The sequence below is a fragment of the Myotis lucifugus genome, unplaced genomic scaffold (genome assembly GCF_000147115.1).
Source record: "Myotis lucifugus unplaced genomic scaffold, Myoluc2.0 scaffold_19, whole genome shotgun sequence".
Taxonomy (NCBI): Eukaryota; Metazoa; Chordata; class Mammalia; order Chiroptera; family Vespertilionidae; genus Myotis; species Myotis lucifugus.
In genome coordinates, this window is record NW_005871067.1 from 967,835 (window position 1) to 991,247 (window position 23,413).

A 23,413-nucleotide genomic window follows, 5' to 3' on the forward strand; every position below is an offset into this window, starting at 1 on the left:
TAGATCGCGAGCACCTTTCAAACTGCGTGAGTAAAACCCTTGAGACTGGGTCCTGGCCTCTATGTGCTGCCACGCAGATCTTGGGGGGCCAGCAGCCGCCTCTTCCCTGCCTCCCCCCTCCCGTCCCCCACTGGTGATCGGAGAAGTACCTGTATTTTTTTTCAAAGTACCTGTATTTTTAATAATTTCTTGACAATGTAAAAGAATTTTACATTATGATCCAAGGGTGGTGGGGTGAGGAAAAGGAGCAGCAGAAAAATCCAACAAACAAAAAGGGAAACAGAAATGCATGGTGGAAGGGATTTGAAGGGTGGGTAGTGGCATTGCCCAACTAAAATGCAATTGGTTTGTTACTGAGTACTATTCATGGGAAGACAGCATCCTGACTCCTTCTCTATACAGCATAGTGGGAGTAAATATGATTAGGGGTTGGAAGACAGACAGGGAAAGAAGAAGTCATAAATAGACACTGAGAGAGTCACTGGCTGGCTGGCTGCAAATACTGAGTCTCCAATAGTGATAGAATAAAAAAGTGGGGGATATCTCTGGAAGATTCAAGAGATAGGGGGCAACTCTTCTATGGTTTTGACTTGCCCAGCAGATTTCCACATACACACGTGTACATGCCTATGTTTGCATGCACACACATATACACATAACTGACTGCCCTCCCTGGAAGCACAGAAGAAGAAGCCGCCAGAAGAAGAAGCCGCCCACCTTTGGTCCAGGTGCCAGCACCTGCGGCTGGCTGCAGCCCAGGAGACGGACAAGCCACCCGCCTGAGGTCTCAGGCTGCAGCCACCCGGAGAAGCTGCCAGCCCTGTGGTCCAGGGCGCCAGCGCCTGTGGCCAGGGAAATAGGTTCCCTCTTCTCCTACTGCAGTCATTACTTCAATATTCCCCTCCTGAATTTCTCTCCTGTGCTGCAACCCAACTCCACTTTTCATCGGAAGGATACGGGACAGAGAGAGCAGTGTTAAAAGCTTACATTTTTAAGCCAGTAAGGTTGGTACTTGAACATATAAATGGAAAACTAGAGTCCTTAAGGTCACAAAGGCTACAAAGGACAGGGACAGCGCATGACCTATTATATCCAGCAATCCATATGGGGACTGAAAACTTTGCAGTGATGACAATTACTGAAGATATGAATCAACTAAAATAGTTGACAGGGACAATTTTTCCATCTTTGAAAATATCTACATCAAATCTGTTTAAATAGATTTTCATCTGCATAATATAACACATTCTGACAAGACCACCACCACCACCAATGCGGTCAGTGTTGTGCCGATAAATGTTTAATAACTGAGGGGACCCTCCCCCCCAGTGCACAAATTTTTGTGCACCGGGCTACTAGTGAATGTATAAATGGGTAAGATAACAAACTGATGTTTCTCTCTTCCTCCCTCTCTCCCTCCCTTTCTTTTTCTCTCTCTTAAATCAATAAATAAGAAAAAAATTAAAATAATTATACTGAACATCCCTTTCTGTCCACACAATAATCCTATAACTAAAGCCTTTCTGAAGCAGAGTTCCCAACTAACCCATAAACTAGAGTCCTCAAAAACAATAAACTGTAGAATAAAACCCACAAGAACTTATAATGGAAATACAAAAATAATAAATACAGTGGGGCCTTGACTTACAAGTTTAATTCGTTCCGTGACAGAGCTCATAACTCAAATTACTCGTATGTCAAATCAACAGTGAACGAGTGAGACACGTGATGCTGGGCTGATGTTGTGGCGTTCACTGTGACGTTCGCTGCGCCAACTAGCGGTGGGGTATCTGAAGCTGGGTAACCCGAATTTTAGCTCGCAACTCAAAGCAAAAAATCGGCCGAGAGACGGCTCATATCTCGAAAAACTCGTTAGTTGGGACACTCGTAAGTCAAGGCCCCACTGTATATGGTTACAACAAAAATAAGCTGAAAACCTTCCCACTATAAAACATATAGGAATTCTAGAAAAAAAGGCAACAAATATCCTTTTATATACATGGGTGATCTTACAAGAGGGCCACATGATAATGGCCAATAAATACATAAAAGAAAGGAACTGGCAGTCTTTGGGGTTCCTGATTCTCAGACACCTAAGGGCTTGAGATGTAATGACTGCACAGTAAATCTGAGACAAGGCCTTTGTTCCTCCTAAGTCAAAGAAGGTGAATTGAGACTACCACATAAAGCCAGGATTCTCAAATGGCTATAATCTCAGTGAAATGGTAGAATTTAACACACACACATACACACACAGACAGACACACACACTAATACAAACAGAAACAAGAAAGTCTATCTGTTCTATATTTGTGGAATGAGCAAAAGTCTTCCTTAGAAATAATAACCAAGGGCCTGCTCTCATGTGATTTGGGATTCAGTGTTATATTACCTTAAGCAAATAAATTTACCTAAAAGTGGTCCTACACAGGTAACATCTCTAAGGCACCTGGATAAAACAAAACATAGGAGTACCATCCTTCTAAAGAAGGCACACATTAGAATAACTAAAACTTTGAGGAGACATTATCAACTTTACCACAAACACGAGCCATCAGAAATAAAAAGATAGGACTTACAATAACTTCTGATAGTAGAATTATCAGTTACAGATAATAAAATGAATATTTAAAATAGTTAAAAGCCTAAAAGAGAATTTAAAGTAAAAGAAATATGTCTTAAGTACTATAAATAAAAATAAAACTACACTTAGGTAATTCATAGTGAAACTACTTAATACCAAAGACAAAAAATAAAACTATAAAAATAATGAGAGACATTAAAGAAGTTATCTATAGGCAAACAACAATTAAACTGATAATGTAAGCCAGAAGCAAAATAATACTATTACTAATATCTTCAAAGCACAGTGAATAAATAACTCCCAATCTAGTATTCTATATTCTAAACTATCATTTAAAAATGACATAAAAATAAAGATATTTTGAGGCCTGGCTGTGGTGACTCAGTGGATTGAGCATCGTCCCATGGACCACGAGGTCCTGGGTTCGATTCCCTGTCAGGGCACATGCCTGGGTTTCAGGCTCAATCCCCAGTAGGGGCGTGCAGGAGGCAGCTAATCAATGAGTCTCTCTCATCATTGATGTTTCTATCTCTCTCCCCCTCTTCCTTCCTCTCTGAAATCAATAAAAATATATTTTTTTAAAAAGATATTTTGAGACTAAAACTGGGGTTTTACCACTAATAGAGACCTTTGTAAGAACTATTAAAGAATATGCCTCAGCAAAGAAGAAACTGAATCTAGAAAGAGTGAAATGCAAGAAATGGTGAACAAAACAACTGGTAAACACACAGATAAATCTAAGTAAGCATTTTATTTATTCATTCACTCAAAAATCATTTATTGAGTGCCACACTGTGTTAGGCACTATTCTTGGTGCTGAGGAGATAGCAGTGAAAAATTCAAAGGCCCTGACCTTACAGAGCTTACAGTATAGTGGGGGCAATAAACAATAAACGCAATATAATGTAAGGTAGCAATAAGTACCATAAAGAAAAATAAAGCAGAGTAAAGGGATAGAATGATGACAACTGAGGGGGGAAATATTTTAAATAAGGTAGTCAGGGTAAAACTCTCCAGGTAACATGTGAACAAAGACCTAAATGAGGTGAGGGCATTAGCCATCTGTATATCAATTGGAGTAGGGGTGAGGGGGCAGGGGAGCGGATAATAAAAACTACAAGTATTTCTTGAGCACGTCTTATGTGCCAGACTGTTCTTTACACTTTACTTGGTGTATCCAATCATTTACTTCTCAAAATAACCCCATGAGGTAACTGTAGTTCTGCTCTCCAATTTATGGAAGAGGAAAAGAGGGAAAAGTTGAATGGGTGGTTCACAGACACTAAAGGGCAGAGTTAGGATGAGATCCTCAAAGCCTGGTTAATAACCCAGCTCCGGGCAAAGGAAACAGCTTTCCTAGAACCTGAGCTCCTAAAGGGCAGGAACCAGCTTCCTGTTCTTTGCATCCATGGTGTTTGGTACATAGTAGATGCTGAATATTTGAGCTGAACTGAATACAGGAAGAGCAGCAGGATGAGGACTAGGGAACACGAGGAGGAGGTAAGACAGAAGAGACCACAGTCAGAAAAAGAAAAACAGGAGAAAAACAAAATAGTGTAATATCACAGAAGCCATAAGAGCAACGTTCCAAAGAAGAAAGATGGTAAAATTATCAAGTGTTACAAAAGTTAAACACGTCTTGAGAAGAGGCATTCCACTATTAAACTAGGAAGTTATCTTCAAGAATTCAGCCCCAAAATTGCAATGAATGGAGATCCAGGATTCTCTGTTGTTAAGGGAAAGGGGCAGTGAACGGCAATAGATGTACAGTGTATATTTTAGCAGACACCAAATGAACAAAGACAGAAAATGACAGTGGCTAACATGCAGCAAGGCAAAGGCTTTTTTCAATAAATATTTTTAAGGTATGTGTTATGATTTCATTCTGACTTACCACTATCTTGTTCCCATTTCTTAGTTCACCTCTAATGAATTAAAATTTCTACCTTTCAGTTGTGTTTTCTGTAACATAAAAAAATGACAGAAATACCAAGTACTTAGGCACTTATTGTAATAAATACTTAGAATTCCAAAATGAAGATTTCATATGAGTACTGAATCCTATAAAATAAGGCTTTCCCTAGAGAAAACATAAAAGAAATAAAACAGTACACTCTTGGCGTACTTCAGATCAGAATCTAGACCATAAGAAGCATCTATCGCCTGTCCTCACTCTCAGACAATCTTGCTTGCTTTTTCTCCCTCACTGAAGTAATCAGAAGAGACCTTCCACAAGTGCTCATTTGCATATCTACCTACTTCTCTGCATCAACACTCATATAACTAACCTGTCTTCCCTCCCGTTACTCTGAATCAGCTGTCCATGCCCCCCTCCACTAGACCACTAGGTTCCATCTCCTCTCATCTATTCAAGGACATTGCTCCATAGCTGTCCATTTTCTCCCACACATTTTCAATGTTCTCCATCCTTCTGTAGCATTCTCATCGGCTTACAAACATCCTTTCCCTCCAAAACAACAAATCTTGACTCCATGTCTTCCCCAACTACCACTCAATTTCTCTGCTCCCCTTTTCAGCAAGACTAATTGAGGAATTGCATATATTCATTGTTTTCAATCCCTCTGGTTCCACTCTCTGAACCCACTCTGTTATTCTCCACCATTCCATCCAAAATACTCATCAAGGTCACCAATAAGCTCCATATTGCTAAATCCATTTCCATTATCAATCCTACCTTATTTGACCTACACACAGAATTTGATAAAGTTGCTTAGAATCTTTAAACCTCAATGTCTTCTAAAAAATAGGGATGAAAAAATAGTACTTATTTTAGAGGGTGGTTATGACGATTAAGAAATAAACCATGTAAAAAGCTTATAAGCACAGTACCTGGTTCACAGTCAAGAACGCAGTAAATGTCAGTTATTGCAGTTCATCAGCACTGCTACCTACATGCTACCGAGAGTCTAAAAATAGAGTCCATCCCTTTCTCCGCAAACAGGATTTTGGAAGAGAATATGACTTCAGAATGTTAAGAAAATGAGTTTAATTTCAACCTGTGAATCATATTAAGCAAATAACGTATTCCATCATACAAAGAACGACCTTAAATATTTTCTTTCTTAAAATTCCTTCCCTTGCTGGTGATTCCTAAATAACCACCACTAATCTCAATCTCTCTTAAACTCTGGTTCTCATTTCCAATTCTTATTCAACATCCTGGTCTGGAAATTTCATTATCTGTTCCAATTTTGCTCTCATTCTCTATATCTAATTAATCACCAAATCCAGTCCGTTCTATTTCAGTACTGGCTCTCACACCTATTTTACTGTAGGACTGTATGCTTAAGAGGGCAGGGACAGAGTCTGTTTCTGCTTCCCAGCATAGTACTAGCACAATACTTGACATACAATAGGTGCCAGCATCCTACTTAAATTTCCCAGGATGTCTGGATTATTTTCTCTTATTGGTTTCTTAAGGCCAAGGGGTGTGTGTGTGTGTGTGTTTGGGGTGATCGTAGGGGGTTAGGGAGAGGATTGTTACCTTCATACTTTACACAGCGCCAGAGATAATATCTAGCATACGATGAATGTTCATAAAATATATGTTGGATAGATCAATAATATAGTATTTTTCTTCCTAAGACTTCAAAATAATTTTACAAAACAATTTCATCACAACATACATATTACAGAGGAGAAAAATGAGATGCAGAAAAGTAAACTTATTTGGAGGACCACTCAATTAGTGGTGGAACTGATAGAAAAATTTGCTCTCTTACCTCCTAATCCCAGGAAAATAACTGAGCTAGAGTCTGGGTGAAATACTTATAAGGACGAGATGATAGTTTACTGTCTACTGGTACTTGACCTTGATCTTAACTGATCTTTTTCCACTGCAAATTGGCATTTTAAATGCTAGCAGCTACTTAACCTATTTGAATACCCTAAGAACATAAAGCAATAACTTTAATACTAAGCAGTAAGAATTTCCCCTTGGCTGAAATTCTACAGAATAAGATAAATTTGATACAAATCATTCTTCCTATCTATATATGCACAGAAACACATTATGCTATTTCCCCTGATTCCAGATGAAATAACATTAGAAGGCATATCAGAGTTCCAGTTTACCCACACAGAATAAGCCAAAGATTAACTTCAGGCTGTGTATCCTATTCTTACTGCCATCTCTCCAAAAATATGCAACTTCAAAAGATGTATCATTTATTTTTTAAGTTAAGTAAAGAATAGTTTATTGGATATATACTATGTCAAATACTGCTCCAATAAGAAAAATATTATATTATTGATCTATCCAACATATATTTTATGAACATTCATCATATGCTAGATATTATCTCTGGCCCTATGTAAAGTATGAAGGTAACAATCCTCTCCCTAACCCCCTACGATCACCTCAAACACACACACACACACCCCTTGGCCTTAGTTTTGTGGCTTCAGGTTTCACTGAGAGACACCATTTTAAAATATTTTCATCCTTCTCTGGCAGGTGTTCTCAGTGGTTAGAGCATCAACCCTACACTGAAGGGTCTTGGGTTCGATTCCAAGTCAAGGGCATGTAACTGGGTTGCAGGTTCAATCCCCAGCCATGGTCAGGGTGTGTGCAGGAGGCAACCAATTGATGTCTCACTCATACCAATCGTTCTCTCTCCCTCTCTCCTTCCCTCCTTTCCATTCTCTCTAATAATCAAAGGAAAAAATATCCTCAGGATATTCTGAAGATTAACGAAAAAATAAAATAAATAAAATGGTCTCATCTGGGCTGGGTAGCTTAGTTGCTTAGAGCATTCTCCCAATAAACCAAGGTTGCAGGTTCAATCCTAAGTCAGAGCACATACAAGAACCCACCAGTGAATGCATAAATAAGTGGAACAACAAATCAATGTCTCTCTCCCCCTTCCTCTCTTTCTCTAAAAACAAATTTTTTAATAAAAAAAAATTAAATGGTCTCATTAAAGAGAATGTTTAATAAACTTATTATAACAAAAAATATAACATAATTTAATGAATACAAGATAGCTTTTAACTTAGGACACTAAGAATGGCCTGGAGACTTCCTCTCTTTGGCGTTTAATGCTAATATTGCCACTACCTCCCATCATAATCCTACTTTTGTAGTCCAATTTCCTCAGGTGTAAGACAATGGATCTAACTCATTTTAAAAAAAAACTGTTTTGATTTATCCAAGCAGCTGCTGGTGATTGAAAACAGGATCATGATTGAACTCAGCAGAAGCATGACACATAAGATATAACTTCCAACACCACTGCTGGAACCCACAGTATACAGAGTACCTTGGTGTCCAGCAACAGGGATAAGGGAGAAGTTTTGAGTTAAGTCTATGAAGTGAAAAGGACAGAGGTATGAACCAGGCTACCAAATTCATGCCTAATGCCAAACACATCAGATGCATCCCGGAAACATTTTGTGCAAAATAAGGTCAATTCTATTTTTCTATGGCCTTCCACTGTAATTTCAGATGTTCCCATAGAGAAATTTCTTAAATTATATTTAAATTACCAAAATTTATTAAGTTTAGCATTTTCAGCATCTTTATTTTCCTATCACCTCTAATAAGAATTTAATCAAGTAGATGTATCAGAATATAGAGATGATATCAAAACATACCAACAGACATCACTGATGTGTACAGGAAATTAACACAGCAGAGTGGATATAAATAAGAGTCCTGAACTTGAGGTGATCTGGGTTCAAATCCTGACTGTCCCACTTTCTTGTTCAGATAACTTTGGAAAAATTACAAACTCTCTAAGCTTCAATTTCCTCAGCTATAAATGGGGTTCATAATAATAAATTAGCAATAGTAATATGGGTACACAATAACACTAGCTACTTCATGGGATCATTGGAGTTTTAAATAAGATAATAGTTGTAAAACATTCGGTAAATGACTGATAATTAGTTATCATTCTTTCCCTGAAAATGAACACCAACTTTATGAGACTTGGATATTTAAAACACCATATCCTCTCTGCCAGAGTGATTCAAAATGTTTCAGAGAACTAAAGATTTATGTAAATTGTTCAGGGGGGGAATAATTTCCTTGAGGAATTTTATGAATGAGGCTATCATTTTTTAATTGTTAGTTGCTTATTTATCTGAAAGAACATTTTGGTATTTTGTTTCAAAATTGACCATTTTAATTACTTATTACTTGACAGTTACTGTCTTATATAGTAAGTTCTCTTAATTAATCCATGAGGTAGAGATCCCAGTTTTACAGATAGGGAAGCTAATATTTAGAGAGGCTAAATAACCTGTTCAAGATCATAAAACAAGCAGGTGTCAGAAGCAGACTTCAAACTCAGATCTCATGGACTCAAGTTAAGAGTCTTCCCATTAAACCAAGATACCTAATGACTATATCCACTATTCACTATCTCTAAGGAAAATTTTATTATGTTTGTTTTACATGACCTATAGAAAAAAATTACCAGAGAAAAATATTATATTACCCTAACTCCCCATAACTTTTAACCCTACATTTACAATCTTAATATTTACTTATTTTTTCAGCCCATGAACACATTCCATGCTACAAACCTGTGTAAATTTTACTTAACATATGACTTACATATATGTCACCATGTGGTTTTGCTTACATAAAGATTTTATTCATAAAGTTTATCCCATGCTAATCCTCAAGGTATTAAACAGAATTTCTTCGCTAAGAGAACCTTGTGGAGTTGGTGAGTACTTTTCTATTGTTGTTGATATAAGTGGGAATTAAAAAATTTCCCCTGGGCAATATTTAGTCTTAAATTTGTTTTTATTAAGGATTTCTGATCCACAGAGGAAAAAAATACACACAATGGCTACATACAAAGAAAACGTTTTTAAAATTTAGCATGGAGAATGGAGGTTCAGAGAAATATATTCTGGTCCATTCATCTTGCACTTTCAGTAGGAGTAAAGATTAAAGCAAAAGTATAAACATAAATCAGATCTGTATTATGAGCAGTTTAGGGAGAACACAACAAAAAGGAAATACCGAGGCTAGTATTTCTCGAAAGAGAAGTTTCAGGTAAGTGTTCATCAATGGGAAAATGCCCATCACACTTTTTATTCAGTTTGAGCCATGAATATCAGTGTTATTATCTGTGTCCACTGCTTTTTGATATACATCATGATGCTCTAGCAATTCAGAGCAGGTATTTCCTATACTAAAAGTTATTCCCAGGACCAGATGGTTGCTCTGGTGAATCCTACCAAATACTTGAAGAATAGTCAACACCAATCCTTCTTTTTTTAAAAAAAAATATATTTTATTGATTTTTTACAGAGAGGATGGGAGAGGGATAGAGAGTTAGAAACATCGATGACAGAGAAACATCGATCAGCTGCCTGCTGCACACCCCCTACTGGGGATGTGCCCGCAACCAAGGTTCATGCCCTTGACCGGAATCGAACCTGGGACCTTTCAGTCTGCAGGCCAATGCTCTATCCACTGAGCCAAACCGGTTAGGGCAACACCAAAACAGAAAAGACTAAACCAAAAAATTGTTGAAACTAATCAATGAATTCAATAAAGTTGTGGATATAAAATCAACAAACAGAAATCAATGTGTTTCTATATACTAATAATGAAACAGCTGAAAAAGAAGTAAAGAAAACTTCTCATTTACAATAGTATCAAAACAATAAAACAGGAAGTGAAAGATATGTACAATGAAAACTACAAAACTTTAATGAAAGGAACTAAAGAAAACACAAACAAATAGAAATATATCCTGTGTTCCTGGATCAAAGATTAATTTGTTAAAATGTCCATTCTACCCAAAGCCATCTACAAAATCAATACAATCCCTATAAAATTCCAATGGCAGTTTTCACAGAAATAGAAAAAAAATCCTAAAATTTGTATGGTACCACAAAAGACCCTAGATAACCAAAGCAATCATGAGAAAAAAGAACAATGCCAGAAGTCTCACATCATATTCCTGATATCAAACTATACTACAACGCTATAGTAATTGAAACAGTATAGTACTGACATAAAAGTAAACACATAGACTACTGGAACAAAATAGAAAGCCAGGAAATAAACTTCTGCGTTTGTAGTTAATTAATTGACAAATGAGTCAAGAACATTCAATGAGGAAAGAACAGTCTCTTCAACAAATGATGCTGAGAAAACTGAGTAACTACCAGCAGAAAAATAAAACTGGACCTCTTAACCACTCACAAAAATAAACTTGAAATGGATTTAAAAGATTTACACAAAAGACCTGATACTTTGAAACTCCTAGAAGAAAACCTAGTAAAGAAGTTCCTTGACTAGGCAATGGTTTTTTTGTTTATGACACCAAAAGCAAAAGCAACAAAAGTACAAATCCACAAATGGGACTACATCAAACTAAAAAAAGCTTCATCACAGCAAAAGAATCCAAAAAATGAAAAGACAACCTACCAAATGGGAGAAAATATTTGCAAACCATATATCAGATAAGAGGTTGATGTCCAAAATACATACAAAATTCAAACAGCCCTGGCCAGAGTAGCTAAGTGGTGAGAGTGCTGACCCTCGCACACAAGGCTCACAAGTTCAATTCCCTTCAAGGGCATGGCAGGTACCAGGGTTGCAGGTTCAATTCCCACCCCGTCAGGGAGTGCGAGGCAGGCAACCAATCTGTGTCTCTCTCATATAGATGCTTTTTCTCCCTCTCCTCCTCTCTCTCCCTCCCTCCCTCCCTTTTACTCCAAAAATCAATGGAAAATATATTCTTGGGTGAGGATTAACACAAACTAAAATAAATAAAAATTCATACAACTCATTTTTTAAAAAAGAAAAATGATCTGTCTAAAAAATAGGCAGAGGAACTAAAAACAGATTTTTCCAAAGAAGAGATACATGAAAAGATATTCAATATCACTAGTCATTGGGGACATGTAAATTAAAACCACAATGAGATATCACCTCACACTTGTTACAAGGGCTATCATCAAGAACAGGAGATAAGTGTTGGCAAGGATGTGGAAAAAAGGGAACCCTAGTGCACTGTTGGTGGGAATGCAAACTAGTTCTACTACTATGGAAAACAGAGTGGAAATTCCTCAAAAAAATTAAAAATAGAACTACCATATGGTCCAGAAATTCTGCTCTTGGGTCTATATCCGAAGAAAATGAAAACAAGATATTGAAGAGCTCATGTTTACTGCAACATAATTCACAATAGCCAAGATTTGGAAACAACCTAAGCATCCATGAGCAGATGAATGAATAAAGAAGATGCGGTACATACATACAATGGAATATTACTCAGCCATGAGAAAGAAGAAAATCCTGCCATCTGCAGCACTATGGATAAACCTTGAGGGCATTATGCTAAGTGAGATCAGTGAGAGAAAGACAAATTCTGTATGATGTCACTTATATGTGGAATCTAAAAAAGCCAAACTCTTTTATATGATAATGTGATTTTTGTCTTTCAATTTGCTTGCAATGTATTAACTGATTTATTGATTTCTGAATATTGTACCAGCCTTGCATCCCTGGAATAAATCCCACTTGGTCATGGTGTATGATCTTTTTAATATATTGCTGGATCAGATTTGCTAATGTTTTGTTGAGGGTTTTAGCATCTATGTTAATCAGGGATATTGGCCTGTAATTCTCTTTCTTTGTAGCATCTTTAACAAAAGGAAGACAATTCAAACAAAAAATGGGCAAAGGACCTAAATAGACACTTCTCCAAAGTGGACATACAGATGGCCAAGAGACACATGAAAAAATGCTCAAAGTCACTGATCATCTGAGAGATGCAAATTAAAACAACAATGAGGCATCACCTCACACCTGTCAGAATGGTTACCATCAACAAATCAACAAATGACAAGTGCTGGTGAGGATGTGGAGAAATGGGAACCCTAGGTCACTGCTGGTGGGAATGCAGACTGGGTGAAGCCATTATGAAAAGCAGTATGGATTTTCCTCAAAAAATTAAATATGGAACAGCCATTTGACTCAGTGATTCCACTTCTAGGAATATATCCTAAGGTCCTGAAACACCAATTAGAAAGAATATATGCACCCCTGTGTTCATAGCAGCACTATTTACAACAGCTAAGATCTGGAAACAGCCCAAGTGCCCATCAGCAGATGAGTGGATAAAAAAGCTGTGGTACATCTACACAATGGAATACTATGCAGCAGTAAAAAAAAAAAAAAAAAAAAGGATCTCTTACCCTTTGAGACAGCATGACCTGGAAGAGTATTATGCTAAGTGAAATATGCTAGTCAGAGAAAGACAAATATCACATGATCTCACTCATTTGTGGAATCTAATGAACAAAATAAACAAACAAACAAAATAGATCCAGAGACATAGAAGAATGGAACAGATTGACGAATCTCAGAAGGAAGGTGGGGGGTGGGGGGGAGTGGAGGTAGGGAGAGATTAACCAAAGAACCTATATGCATATACGCATAACCCATGAGGGGTAATGGTTACCTTAATTCAAAACACCTGAAGGTAGTTACATCTGAGGAAAGCACTATATTGTTGTAGACCTTAGAACAGGATCATCATCTAGTGTTTTTATAGTGGAAATCATAAATCTACCCATAACTCAGTGGGTAAAAACCTGAAGGAATAAATTAACCACTTTTCACAGTTTTTTAAATGCTTTTAGGAAACTTCAGCAAGTTAAACACAGGATCACAGCTACTGACCAAAGGGAAACTTACTTACAACACTCTGGCCACAATACCACTTCACAATCTAGGGAAATGAAAGCCAGAAAGACCTAAACTCAGGTCCTAATCTAGCCTAACTTACTGGTCAGGGTCTCCCAGGCCTCACTTTCTCATTTGTGGAATTAATGGAGTTATTCATTCAATGTTGGTTGAATGCCTATGTACCAAACCCTGTGTTGACAATGGAAGTCTGTTATTTTTGTTTTGAGTAAATAAAAAGCATAGTCCTGACTTTGCAAAGCTCCTAATCTTGTGAATATAACAAAAAATGCAACCTAACTCTATGACAAGCCATCATGCCTGGGCAAATTAAAAAAGGCTACAGAGAGGAGGAAATACAGTTCAGCTGAGACTTAATGAATCCAAGTTGCTTAGATGGGGCTATGGGTATTCATTAAAGAACTGTTCAAAGACAAGATGACAGGAAAGAATGAGAAGAGGAAGGTTTATGTAGATGATGCACAGACTGGGCATCAGGGAGATAAACTTAAGAGCTTTATATGCCACACTAGGGAATCTGACCTTTAACCTTTAAGAAACAGTAAACACTAAGATTCTAGAAATTGGCTGTAAGCCCAACCAGATAAATCCAATTTGTCTATCATTTCATCTAAAATTAAGAGTCTTTCAAAGCAAAAATGTTTTGCCCTGACCAGTTTGGTTTAGTGGCTGGAGCATCGGCCTGTGGACTGAAGAGTCCCGGGTTCGATTCCGGTCAGGGGCATGTACGTACCTTGGTTGCGGGCACATCCAAAGTAGGGAGTGTGCAGGAGGCAGCTGATGGATGTTTCTCTCTCATGGATGTTTCTAACTCTCTATCCCTCTCCCTTCCTCTCTGTAAAAAATCAATAAAATATATTTCTAAAAAAATGTTTTAAAGGAAAAAAGCCATCCAAGTTTTGATGCTGATATTATGAAATCTAAAAGATTTCATTTAACTGAAAAATTTTAGGACTAGATTTCTATTGTTATAAGTACAGTAGCAAAAACATTCTAAAAGCAAGATATATGACTTCTGTTCTTTATCAAATACAAACTCTGTAAACCCATAGGTGTAAAAAGTATACACAGGTATTATATTTACATGCCCCCCAAGAGACTTTTCATCCTTTGTTCAAATAAAGCTTCACTCTCTTCACTCTGAATATTAATTAGCTACAAAAGTACCTAAAGAGAACATGAAGTCCGTTTACCTGTGTTCTGCAGGTACAGGGGGCGGCCAAACAGCAGGATCTCTAAATGGTTCATCTTGACAGGACACAGGGAAATCTGGGGGCTTGTCAATTTTAAAACTTTCCAAAGTGTTGACAATACTTTTAACTTGTTCATATTCTTCTAATAATTCCTGCCGAACCTTAAATAAATAAATAAATAAATACATGCATATATACATACATACATATATATAGCCTTTATGCCAGAAATTGTTTCAAGTTTATATAAATTGCTATAGAATGCAAGTTTCCTTAATGTTTTTCAAAGTATGCAACATGAGTCATTAAAAAAAACATATTCAAAAACTAAGAACTATTTAAAGTGATATAGATAGAAGGGCAGGAATCAGTTTGAAAAAAGATATAATTAAATACCTTTTCACAGGGGAACTAGTAATATACCTTCATAATGTAACTTTATTTCTACCAAGGAATGTAATGACCATGAACATAATTTAAAACAAGCAACTAATTCAGTAACAAGCTAGCCAGTCCCAGAGAGCTATAATATTAATGCTAAATCATTTTAATATACTTAGAAATAAATTCCAAAAAAGTTTTTAAATTTTTTATTTATTAATCTTAGAGAAAGGGAGAGAGAATCATCAATTTGTTATTCCACTTATTTATGCATTCATTAGTTAATTCTTGTAGGTGCCCTGACTAGGGATAAAACCCGCAGCCTTGCATATTGGGACGATGCTCTAACCAACTGAGCTACCCGACCAGAGCTAGCTTCCAAAAACTTACCAGCCAAATTTTTGACCAGCATTTGCTGTCCCCAATCTCACTAAATATGAAATGCCTGCTTGTCATGGGCATATGAAAGCCTGAAGTGGTCAAATACTCTATGAATAACACACTTCTAATTTTTATTTAAATTCTCCTTCATCTAAAATCTGAATTCTTTGGGACTTGTTAAATTCTTTCAAGTCCTGGGCAAAGTTTATTTTGGGCTCAAAGGCCAGATTTTTCCTGTATTTCAAAAATCTCATTGAGCACCTAGTATATGGAAATTCTTGTGTTTTGAAACTCTGAGCCAAAACTAATTTTCAAAGGCAAATAGATAATTGATTGAAAATTACATTTATAAATTCAGTTTAACAATTCTAATTTTTTTAATCAGAACGCACACTTTACTGTAAAGCAGAGCATAAGAAATGTGCCTTGAACTTTACCTTGAATAATAGGTTATATTGTTCAAGAAGAGAGAGAGGAAGGAAGAGAGAATCATCACTTTATATTAAATCATCAATTTAATAGATATAGAAAGGAACATATTAAGGAGATGCAGAATCAAAGAAAAACCTAGGTAAAGTTCAACTGCTCATATATGCAATTACATGATATACTTGGAGCAATGAAATTTCAGAACCTAATGGAAAGAAACAATAGAAATATCTGAATAAAAATGGCAACTATTTAATACAATTAATAACGTATCAAGAATATTTCCATGCTAGATTAATAAACCACTCTTATCTGTGGCTAGTATGCAGGATAGAGGAAAACAACTAAAATTTTCAACTTGACATAGAGCAAGTATATTGTTCTCACTCAACATAATCTGGTAACACTTAAGTCAGAAAATAAGCCAAATTTACCCTACAAATTTAGTAAAACATCAATTTCTGACTAGTGGAAAAATTAGAAGAAACACTTAAAAGGCATTAGTACGTAAAATGGAAACTTCAAAGAAATACTTGACTTTGTACTTATAATTTTAAAAGGATTTTAAGTTTTAAGAATAAGTGGAAAATTATAATTCAAGGTTTTATTAACTGTACTATTATAAAATCAAGTTGTATAGTCAAGAGACAGCAAACATATTAGTGTTTTTTATTAGATTACTGACTCCTTTGTATTCGTAAGGAATCTTTCAAAAGAATAAACTTTCTTAAAGGAAAAGTTTTATGAAATGGGTCAAACTACATGTAGAATTGAAAGGGGAAAGGGCAAGTAGCAATAATTTATTTCAAAAATTTGTACTCACAATTAGGCAACTGATCATGAAATTTAAAAAAAATAGGTTCAATTAGGATTAAGCATCTTTGAAGTATATCTCATGAAATAATAAAAAATATGTAAAATATTATCTGGGCAAGAGAGAAAACTATTCAGAGTGCATTTTAAATATACCTCAGTATTCAGACAAGTAAGAACTATTTACATCTCAAGTTCTAATCCTATATAATAAAAGACTAATATGTTAAGTGCCTGATTGTCTGGTTGGCTATTCAACCAATCAAAGCGCAATATGCTAATGATATGCTAAGGCTACTCAACCCCTCGCTATGACGTGCACTGACCACCAGGGGGCAGACGCTCTAACCGGTAGGTTAGCTTGCTGCTGGGGTCCAGCTGATCGGGATTGAGTGAGACAGGCCAGACACGCCCTGGAGCCCTCCCACGGACCCCCCCACCACGCACCCCCCCCACCCCCCCACCCCCCCCCGCCAACCTCCACATCTCTCCCGCCCAATCGTGCACCAGTGGGGTCCCTCAGCCTGGCCTACACCCTCTTGCAATCCGGGACACCTCGGGGAATGTTGGAGAGCCGGTTTCAGCCTGACAGCAGAACAACCAGTTGCTATGATGCACACTGACTACCAGGGAGCAGACACTCAATGCTGGAGCCGCCCCCTGGTAGTCAATGTGCTCTCACAGCGGGGAGCACCGCTCAGCCAGAAGCTGGGCTCACAGCTTAAGCTGTCAGTCAGACATCCCCCATTGGCTCCAGGACTGCGAGAGGGCGCAGCCGGGCTGAGGGACCCCTCCCCTAAGTGCATGAATGTCCTGCACCAGGCCTCTAGTCTTTCAAGAACAATAGACTGCTGCCCTGACTCGCTGAATAATGTGACCTTACCTGTTGCCATTTGCCTCTGATAGCTGGGTCTCTAACTGACTGGCAATGTCTCTGAATCTGCTGGATCACCCCTTGGTAATATACCATTGATGAGTCATAATTTCCAAGAAGTGCATATTCTCTTCCTTTCTTTGCATTGTCACAAATCTCAGCCAAGTTCATCTTCTTTCAGAGACCTAAACATTAAATATAATGACTTTTTATTAAGTTTTCAGTACTGACTTCAAAATATTTTTTATTATTCTTTAAAATATCAGCTTAAAACTACATGAAAAGTCAAAATGGTTTTTTCTTTGTTTGAGGTTATCTGAATGCATCTTATAATATTGAACAAAATTTCTAATTTTGGCAGCACAAAAGAGTTCAGAAAAGAACACCCAAGACAATAACGAGAAATTACACAGCTCTGAACTACTGATTCATGTTACAGGTACTGGTTTTCCTTGCTCATTTGTAATGACAACAAACTGCAATAATAGTAAAGATGGTATTGCTTAATTTCTTTCAATCTATTCTTGAAAATGTAGAAATTTATGAATATCACATATTTTCCAATTATGTCAATTAAAACCACAGAAATTCTCACTAAAACTTTTTGGCCTAAAAACAAAATGTCATACTGAAGGAACACATTTTAACAGAACAGCCTATAGTTGTCCACACATCATTTATGTGCATTTAATGTGCCATACAACTTAAACCTAAGCAAAATCCTATGAATTAAACTACCTGAGCTCTTTTTGTTCAACTGTAATCACCCATGATCCTGCCATTCTCTACCGCTTTTTCTTTTTTGTCTGTGCAAATAACTATCACTAATCTTTTCCATTCTACAAGATGCTAGAAGACCATCATCTGAAACTCTGGTTTCCACCAAGCTTCCCAGCCCATCATTCCAGCTTTTCTTCCAGGCTTCCCAAACATCTCCCAGAATCATTCCAGACTTCCATGCAGATACTTTCCACTCAAGACTACAAAGAGTAGGAACTACAGAGATACAGAAGAATGACATCCCAGGAAGAAGTCCAAATTGCCCTATTCTTATTTCCTGGAACAGTAGACCAATGAATAACCTTAGAAGAGAAAATCATAGTATTTTTCCATGCCTTCCTGAGGGAATTAGAGTTTGGTGTGGGTAGTTTGGCTCTTCCTCTCTGTCTCTTATCTATTCTTAAAGGGCTCTAACACTCTGCCTCAAAATTAACCACATCTAGTTCTAGGCTCTTTAAGTGACTACAGTACTTTCTTGAAAATAAAGCTGTTTTCTTTATGTGTTTTGGCATGTTATATTTGCCCCTTCGCCAAGCATAGGTTCACTGAAGGCATCATCTATGTTACTTGAGAATTACACTGTAGCTAATTGTATACTATTTTTACACAATAAGAAATTCCAATATTCTGTAGATCAATAATATAGAACCGTAGAAAGCCTCTTCTCAAATTAAATATTATCACAAAGCAGGAAGGTCTTTTTACAGTAAACAACCTGCAATTAATAAATACAATAGAAACAAAACCGTTCTACATATTTTCTTTTAAATTCACTGTGAGACTAAGCATTAATTCTGCTATTATGTGCAGGTACACAACTGTGCAGAATAAAAATGCCTTGATGTAAAGCAGCAGTCAGCAAACTTTGTAAAGGATCAAAGAGCAAATATTTTAGGTTTTAAAGACTAATGGGCAATATTGAGGACATTATTTAAGTAGTGACACAATGAGACAAAATTTCCACAATTTTTATTGATGAAATTCAAAATATTATACTGATAATAGTTGAGCACAACTTTTTGTAATACAGGTCTTCTAATAAAAATTAAACTCTTTGGGGGAAGATGAATATTTCACTTAGTTGGGATTCAAAGTTACTGTTCCCTAACATCAAAATCAACTTGGGTTACCTCTGCAGCCCTGGGCAGTATGGCTCAGTTGTTTGCAGTGTAGTCTGTACACCAAAAGGCTGTGGATTCAATTCCCAGTCGGGGGTACATACCTAGGTTTTGGGTTTGATCCCCAGTCAGGGTACATATGGGAGACAACTAATCCATGTTTCCCTTTTTCTCTTACTCTCTAAAATCAGTAAACATATTCTCAGATGAGGATGTTTAAAAAAAATCAAATGCAAATGTTCATACATTAATGATGATTTTAATGAAATTTTATGTATTTCATGTTAGAAGATGTCTTTTCACCCAGATAGATACTGTCACATATTGATATCAAATCATAAGCATACATTTCATTCAACATAATCATTATTTGGAAGGCATTTAAAGAATCTATTCTTTTGATATTGTCTTTTGCATGTCATTACACTGCAGATTAACCTCTTTCAACCGAGTCAGGAGGAAATGTCTCACCTGCACAGTAAAATGTAATTTGTAATATGAAAATATTCTTTGCACTTGCATTAAAGTCTGAAAAATGATGCTAAGTCTGTAATTTGAGCACAGAAAATACATGTACTGCAAATCCAGTGGGGGGGGGGGGGGTAATGAAGATCTCACTTGTTTGTTTTAACTTTTGACTGCATGGAAAGCTACATAAAACAGTTTCGTATCACTTCAGTCAAACAACATTAGTTGGCATTGAAATGGCCAGGCTAAGGGACACCCCTCCCGCCATGAACACACGGATTTCATGCACCAGGCCTCTAGTGAGAATATAACAGAAATCTTTGTCACAACTACTGAATTCTGTCATTCTAGCACAAAAGTACCTATGGAGAATATGTAAACAAATGAATGTGGTTGTGTTGCGATAAAACTTTATTTATGGACAATGATTACTGAATTTCACTTAATTTTTACATATCACAAAACAGTATTCTTCTTTTGACTTTTTTAACCATTAAAAAAATACAAAAACCATTCTTAGTTCATGGGTAATTCAAAAACAAGTGGCAGGCTGGATTTGGCCCCAAATTGTAGTTTGCCAACTCCTGCTTTCAGCTTCTCATAAGAATCTAGGAAAACAAAAGTAAATTAAAACCCAAAAGGAGTAGACGAAAGAACATAATTAAGAGCAGAAATCAATAAAACAGAAACAAACAACAGAAAATTTCAACACAGCCAAAAGCTGGTTCTTTGGAAAAATCATTAAAATTGATAAAGCTCTAGTGACATTGACCAGGAAAGGGAGAAAGAAAACAAAAGTTACCTAAATCAGAATAAAGGAGGGGCTACTACTACAAACTTCAGCAGTATTAAAAGGCAAAAGAGGACTTAATGAAATTAACAAATTCTATGAAGGTCACAACATACCAAACTTACTCAAGAAAAAATACAGTAATTAATCAGAATACTAGTAGTCCTATAGCAATCAATTAAATTCAATTTGTAATATAAGATCTATCTGAAAAAAAAAACACAAAACAACTCCAGACCTAAATGCTTCATTAGTGAATTCTCCCAAGCATTTAAGGGAAAAATAAAACCAATTCTACACAAACTCTCTCAAAAAAGAAGTGGAAAAACATACAACTCATACTTTAAAACCAACCTTACCTTGATACAAAACCAGACATTATAAGAAATTGATATACCAATATCCTTCGGAAACATAGATACAAAAATCTTTAAATTTTAGCTAATCAAACCCAGTAATATAAATAAAAGATAATGCATTATGCCTGACTGGAGTTTATACCAAAAATGTAAGGTGTTTTATATTTAAAACCAATCATATAATTTTTTTAAATTTTTAATTACAGTTTACATTCACTATTACTTTGTATTTATTTCAGGAATAGAGCATAGTGATGAGACAATCATATACTTTATAAAGTGGTATTTCTGGTACCCACCTGGCACCACAGATAGTTATTACAATATTATTGACTATATTCCCTATGCTGTACTTTACATCCCCATGATTATTTTGTAACTACCAATTTATACTTCTCAATCCCTTCACCTTTTTCACCCTGTCCCCACAACAATCCCCCAACAGCAACCATCAGTCGGTTCTCTGTATCCATGAGTCTATTTATTGTTTGTTCACTTATGTTGTTCTTTAGATTCCACATATAAGTGAAATCATAGGGTATTTGTCTTTCTCTAACTGATCCATTCCACCCAGCACAATACACTCCCAGTCCATCCAAGCTATCGCAAGTGGTAAGATTTCATTCCTTTTTATAGCCAAGTAATATTCATTGTATATATGCACCACCACTTTTTTAGCCCTTTGTCTGTGGGCACTTGGGTTACCTCTATATCTGGGCCACTGTAAACAACACTGCAAGGAACACAGGGGTGCACATATTCCTCCGAATTAGTGTTTTTGTTTCCTCGATACATACCCAGAAGTGGAATTGCTGGGTCACAAGGCAGGTTCCCTTTTTAATTTTTTGAGGACCCTCCATACTGTTTCCCATAGTGATTGCACCAATCTACATTCCCACCAACAGTTCATGAGGGTTCCCTGCTCTCCACATCCTCACCAACACTTGTTTGTTGATTTACTGATAGCCATTCTGACAGGTGTGAGATGGTATCTCACTGCAGTCTCAATTCGAAATTCTCTGATGATAAGTCACATTGAGAATCCCCTCATGTCTACTGGCTATCTGTCCTTTTTGGAGAAGAGTCTATTCAGGTTCTTTGCCTGAAGAGACTCTTTTTTTTTGGGGGGGGGGGGGGGAGAAGGTTGAGCTGTATGAGTTCTTTTCAAATTTTGGATATTAGCCCTTTATTGGATGTATCATTGGAAAGGATCTTCTCCCATTCAGTAAGTTGTCTTTTCATTTTGTTGATGGTTTCCTTTCAAACTTTCACTAGAGCTACCATATATAACTATGGTTATCCAGGAAAGTATTTAAAATAATGCTGAGTCCCTTCCTCTCTGAAATCAATAAAAATATTTTTTTAAAGAAATAGGTGAGGGAGGTGATTTTGTGTATGGTTGATGAGAACATTAAATGGTGACAAATTGTGGAGGACCTTGATTATTAGACTAAGGAAGTATGTTTACTAAGTGGGAAATGGAGACAGACCTTTAGAGAGTTAAGTAAGAGAATGATGTAGTAAAAGTAATATTTAAAAAAATTAATCTGACATTCTATAACGGTAATCAAGAGTAGGAGAGATTTAATGAAGAAACCTATTTTGAGGGTAACTGTGGGGAGCTGATATAGGGGTAAGCCTCAGACTGACCTGTGGGCAAAGTCACAAACAATTCCCAGCTTAGAGGGCACAGTCCTCTTAGCATAATTAGGCTTGACCTTATGAGGCTCTCTAGATCTTATCTGTGAAGCTAATGGGCTGAGGGAAGTGCAGGAAGTGGCCAAAACAAGTGAAACTCACAAGAACTGTGTAACTATGGAAACCACTACCTTGTTTACCTCTCACTATAAAATAAAGGCTCAGCTTGCCTTGGGATCTTTCTCTGTGGCCTCAGCCAGGCACAGGGAAGATCCACGGAGACTAAAGAAAGCTAGGGAGTTCTGAACGCTGTCTCCGTGTAAAACATTCTTCGCCGACTCCGTCCACACCTTTGGGAACCCCTGGACCGCTGGGGCTGGCCCCCAGCAGGTAACACATATTCTAAGCGAGGCTAGAAACAGGTAGCAAAGATACTACTAATCACAACCTTCCACAGCCAAGATGTCCCTGATCAATCACGACATTCTTTTCCACTTAGTCCAGGCACTGCCTTGGAATTTAACACTAGAGGAAAAAAATAAATAAATAAAAATAAAGTAATGCTGAGTACATTAAAATATACATGTATTTTAATTTATAAATAGATGCTTAAATATTAGTGAAATCATAATATAAATCAGCCCAGAAATGAGATGTAGACAGAGAATTGAATAATTTTAGAGCTATTGGGATCTCAAATCACATAGTGGAACTCTGTTTCTTTGAAGATAAACCAAGTCAAAGACATTACTACTATCAATGGACTATAAAATAACATTTTATAGTGTTTAAGGAAGCCTCACTAAAAAGAATAATTCATAAATCCTTTTATAGATCATTTTGTAATGTAACTACTACCTGTTCTACCTGACTTATATAGTAAGGTAAAGTCCTAGAACG

At 36.7% G+C, this 23,413-nt stretch overlaps 1 protein-coding gene across 1 annotated transcript in view; it reads right to left on the reverse strand.

Annotated features, from left to right (window-relative positions):
* KATNAL1 (katanin catalytic subunit A1 like 1) overlaps positions 1-23,413 on the reverse strand; it is a 98,751-nt gene that overhangs the window by 69,534 nt on the left and 5,804 nt on the right. The window contains exons 2-3 of the mRNA XM_006085460.3: positions 17,370-17,545; positions 14,483-14,643 (exon numbers count right to left, since the gene is read on the reverse strand). Coding sequence (XP_006085522.1) covers positions 14,483-14,643; positions 17,370-17,531 — 323 coding nt within the window. The 5' untranslated portion in view covers positions 17,532-17,545. The remainder of the gene's footprint in view (positions 1-14,482; positions 14,644-17,369; positions 17,546-23,413) is intronic.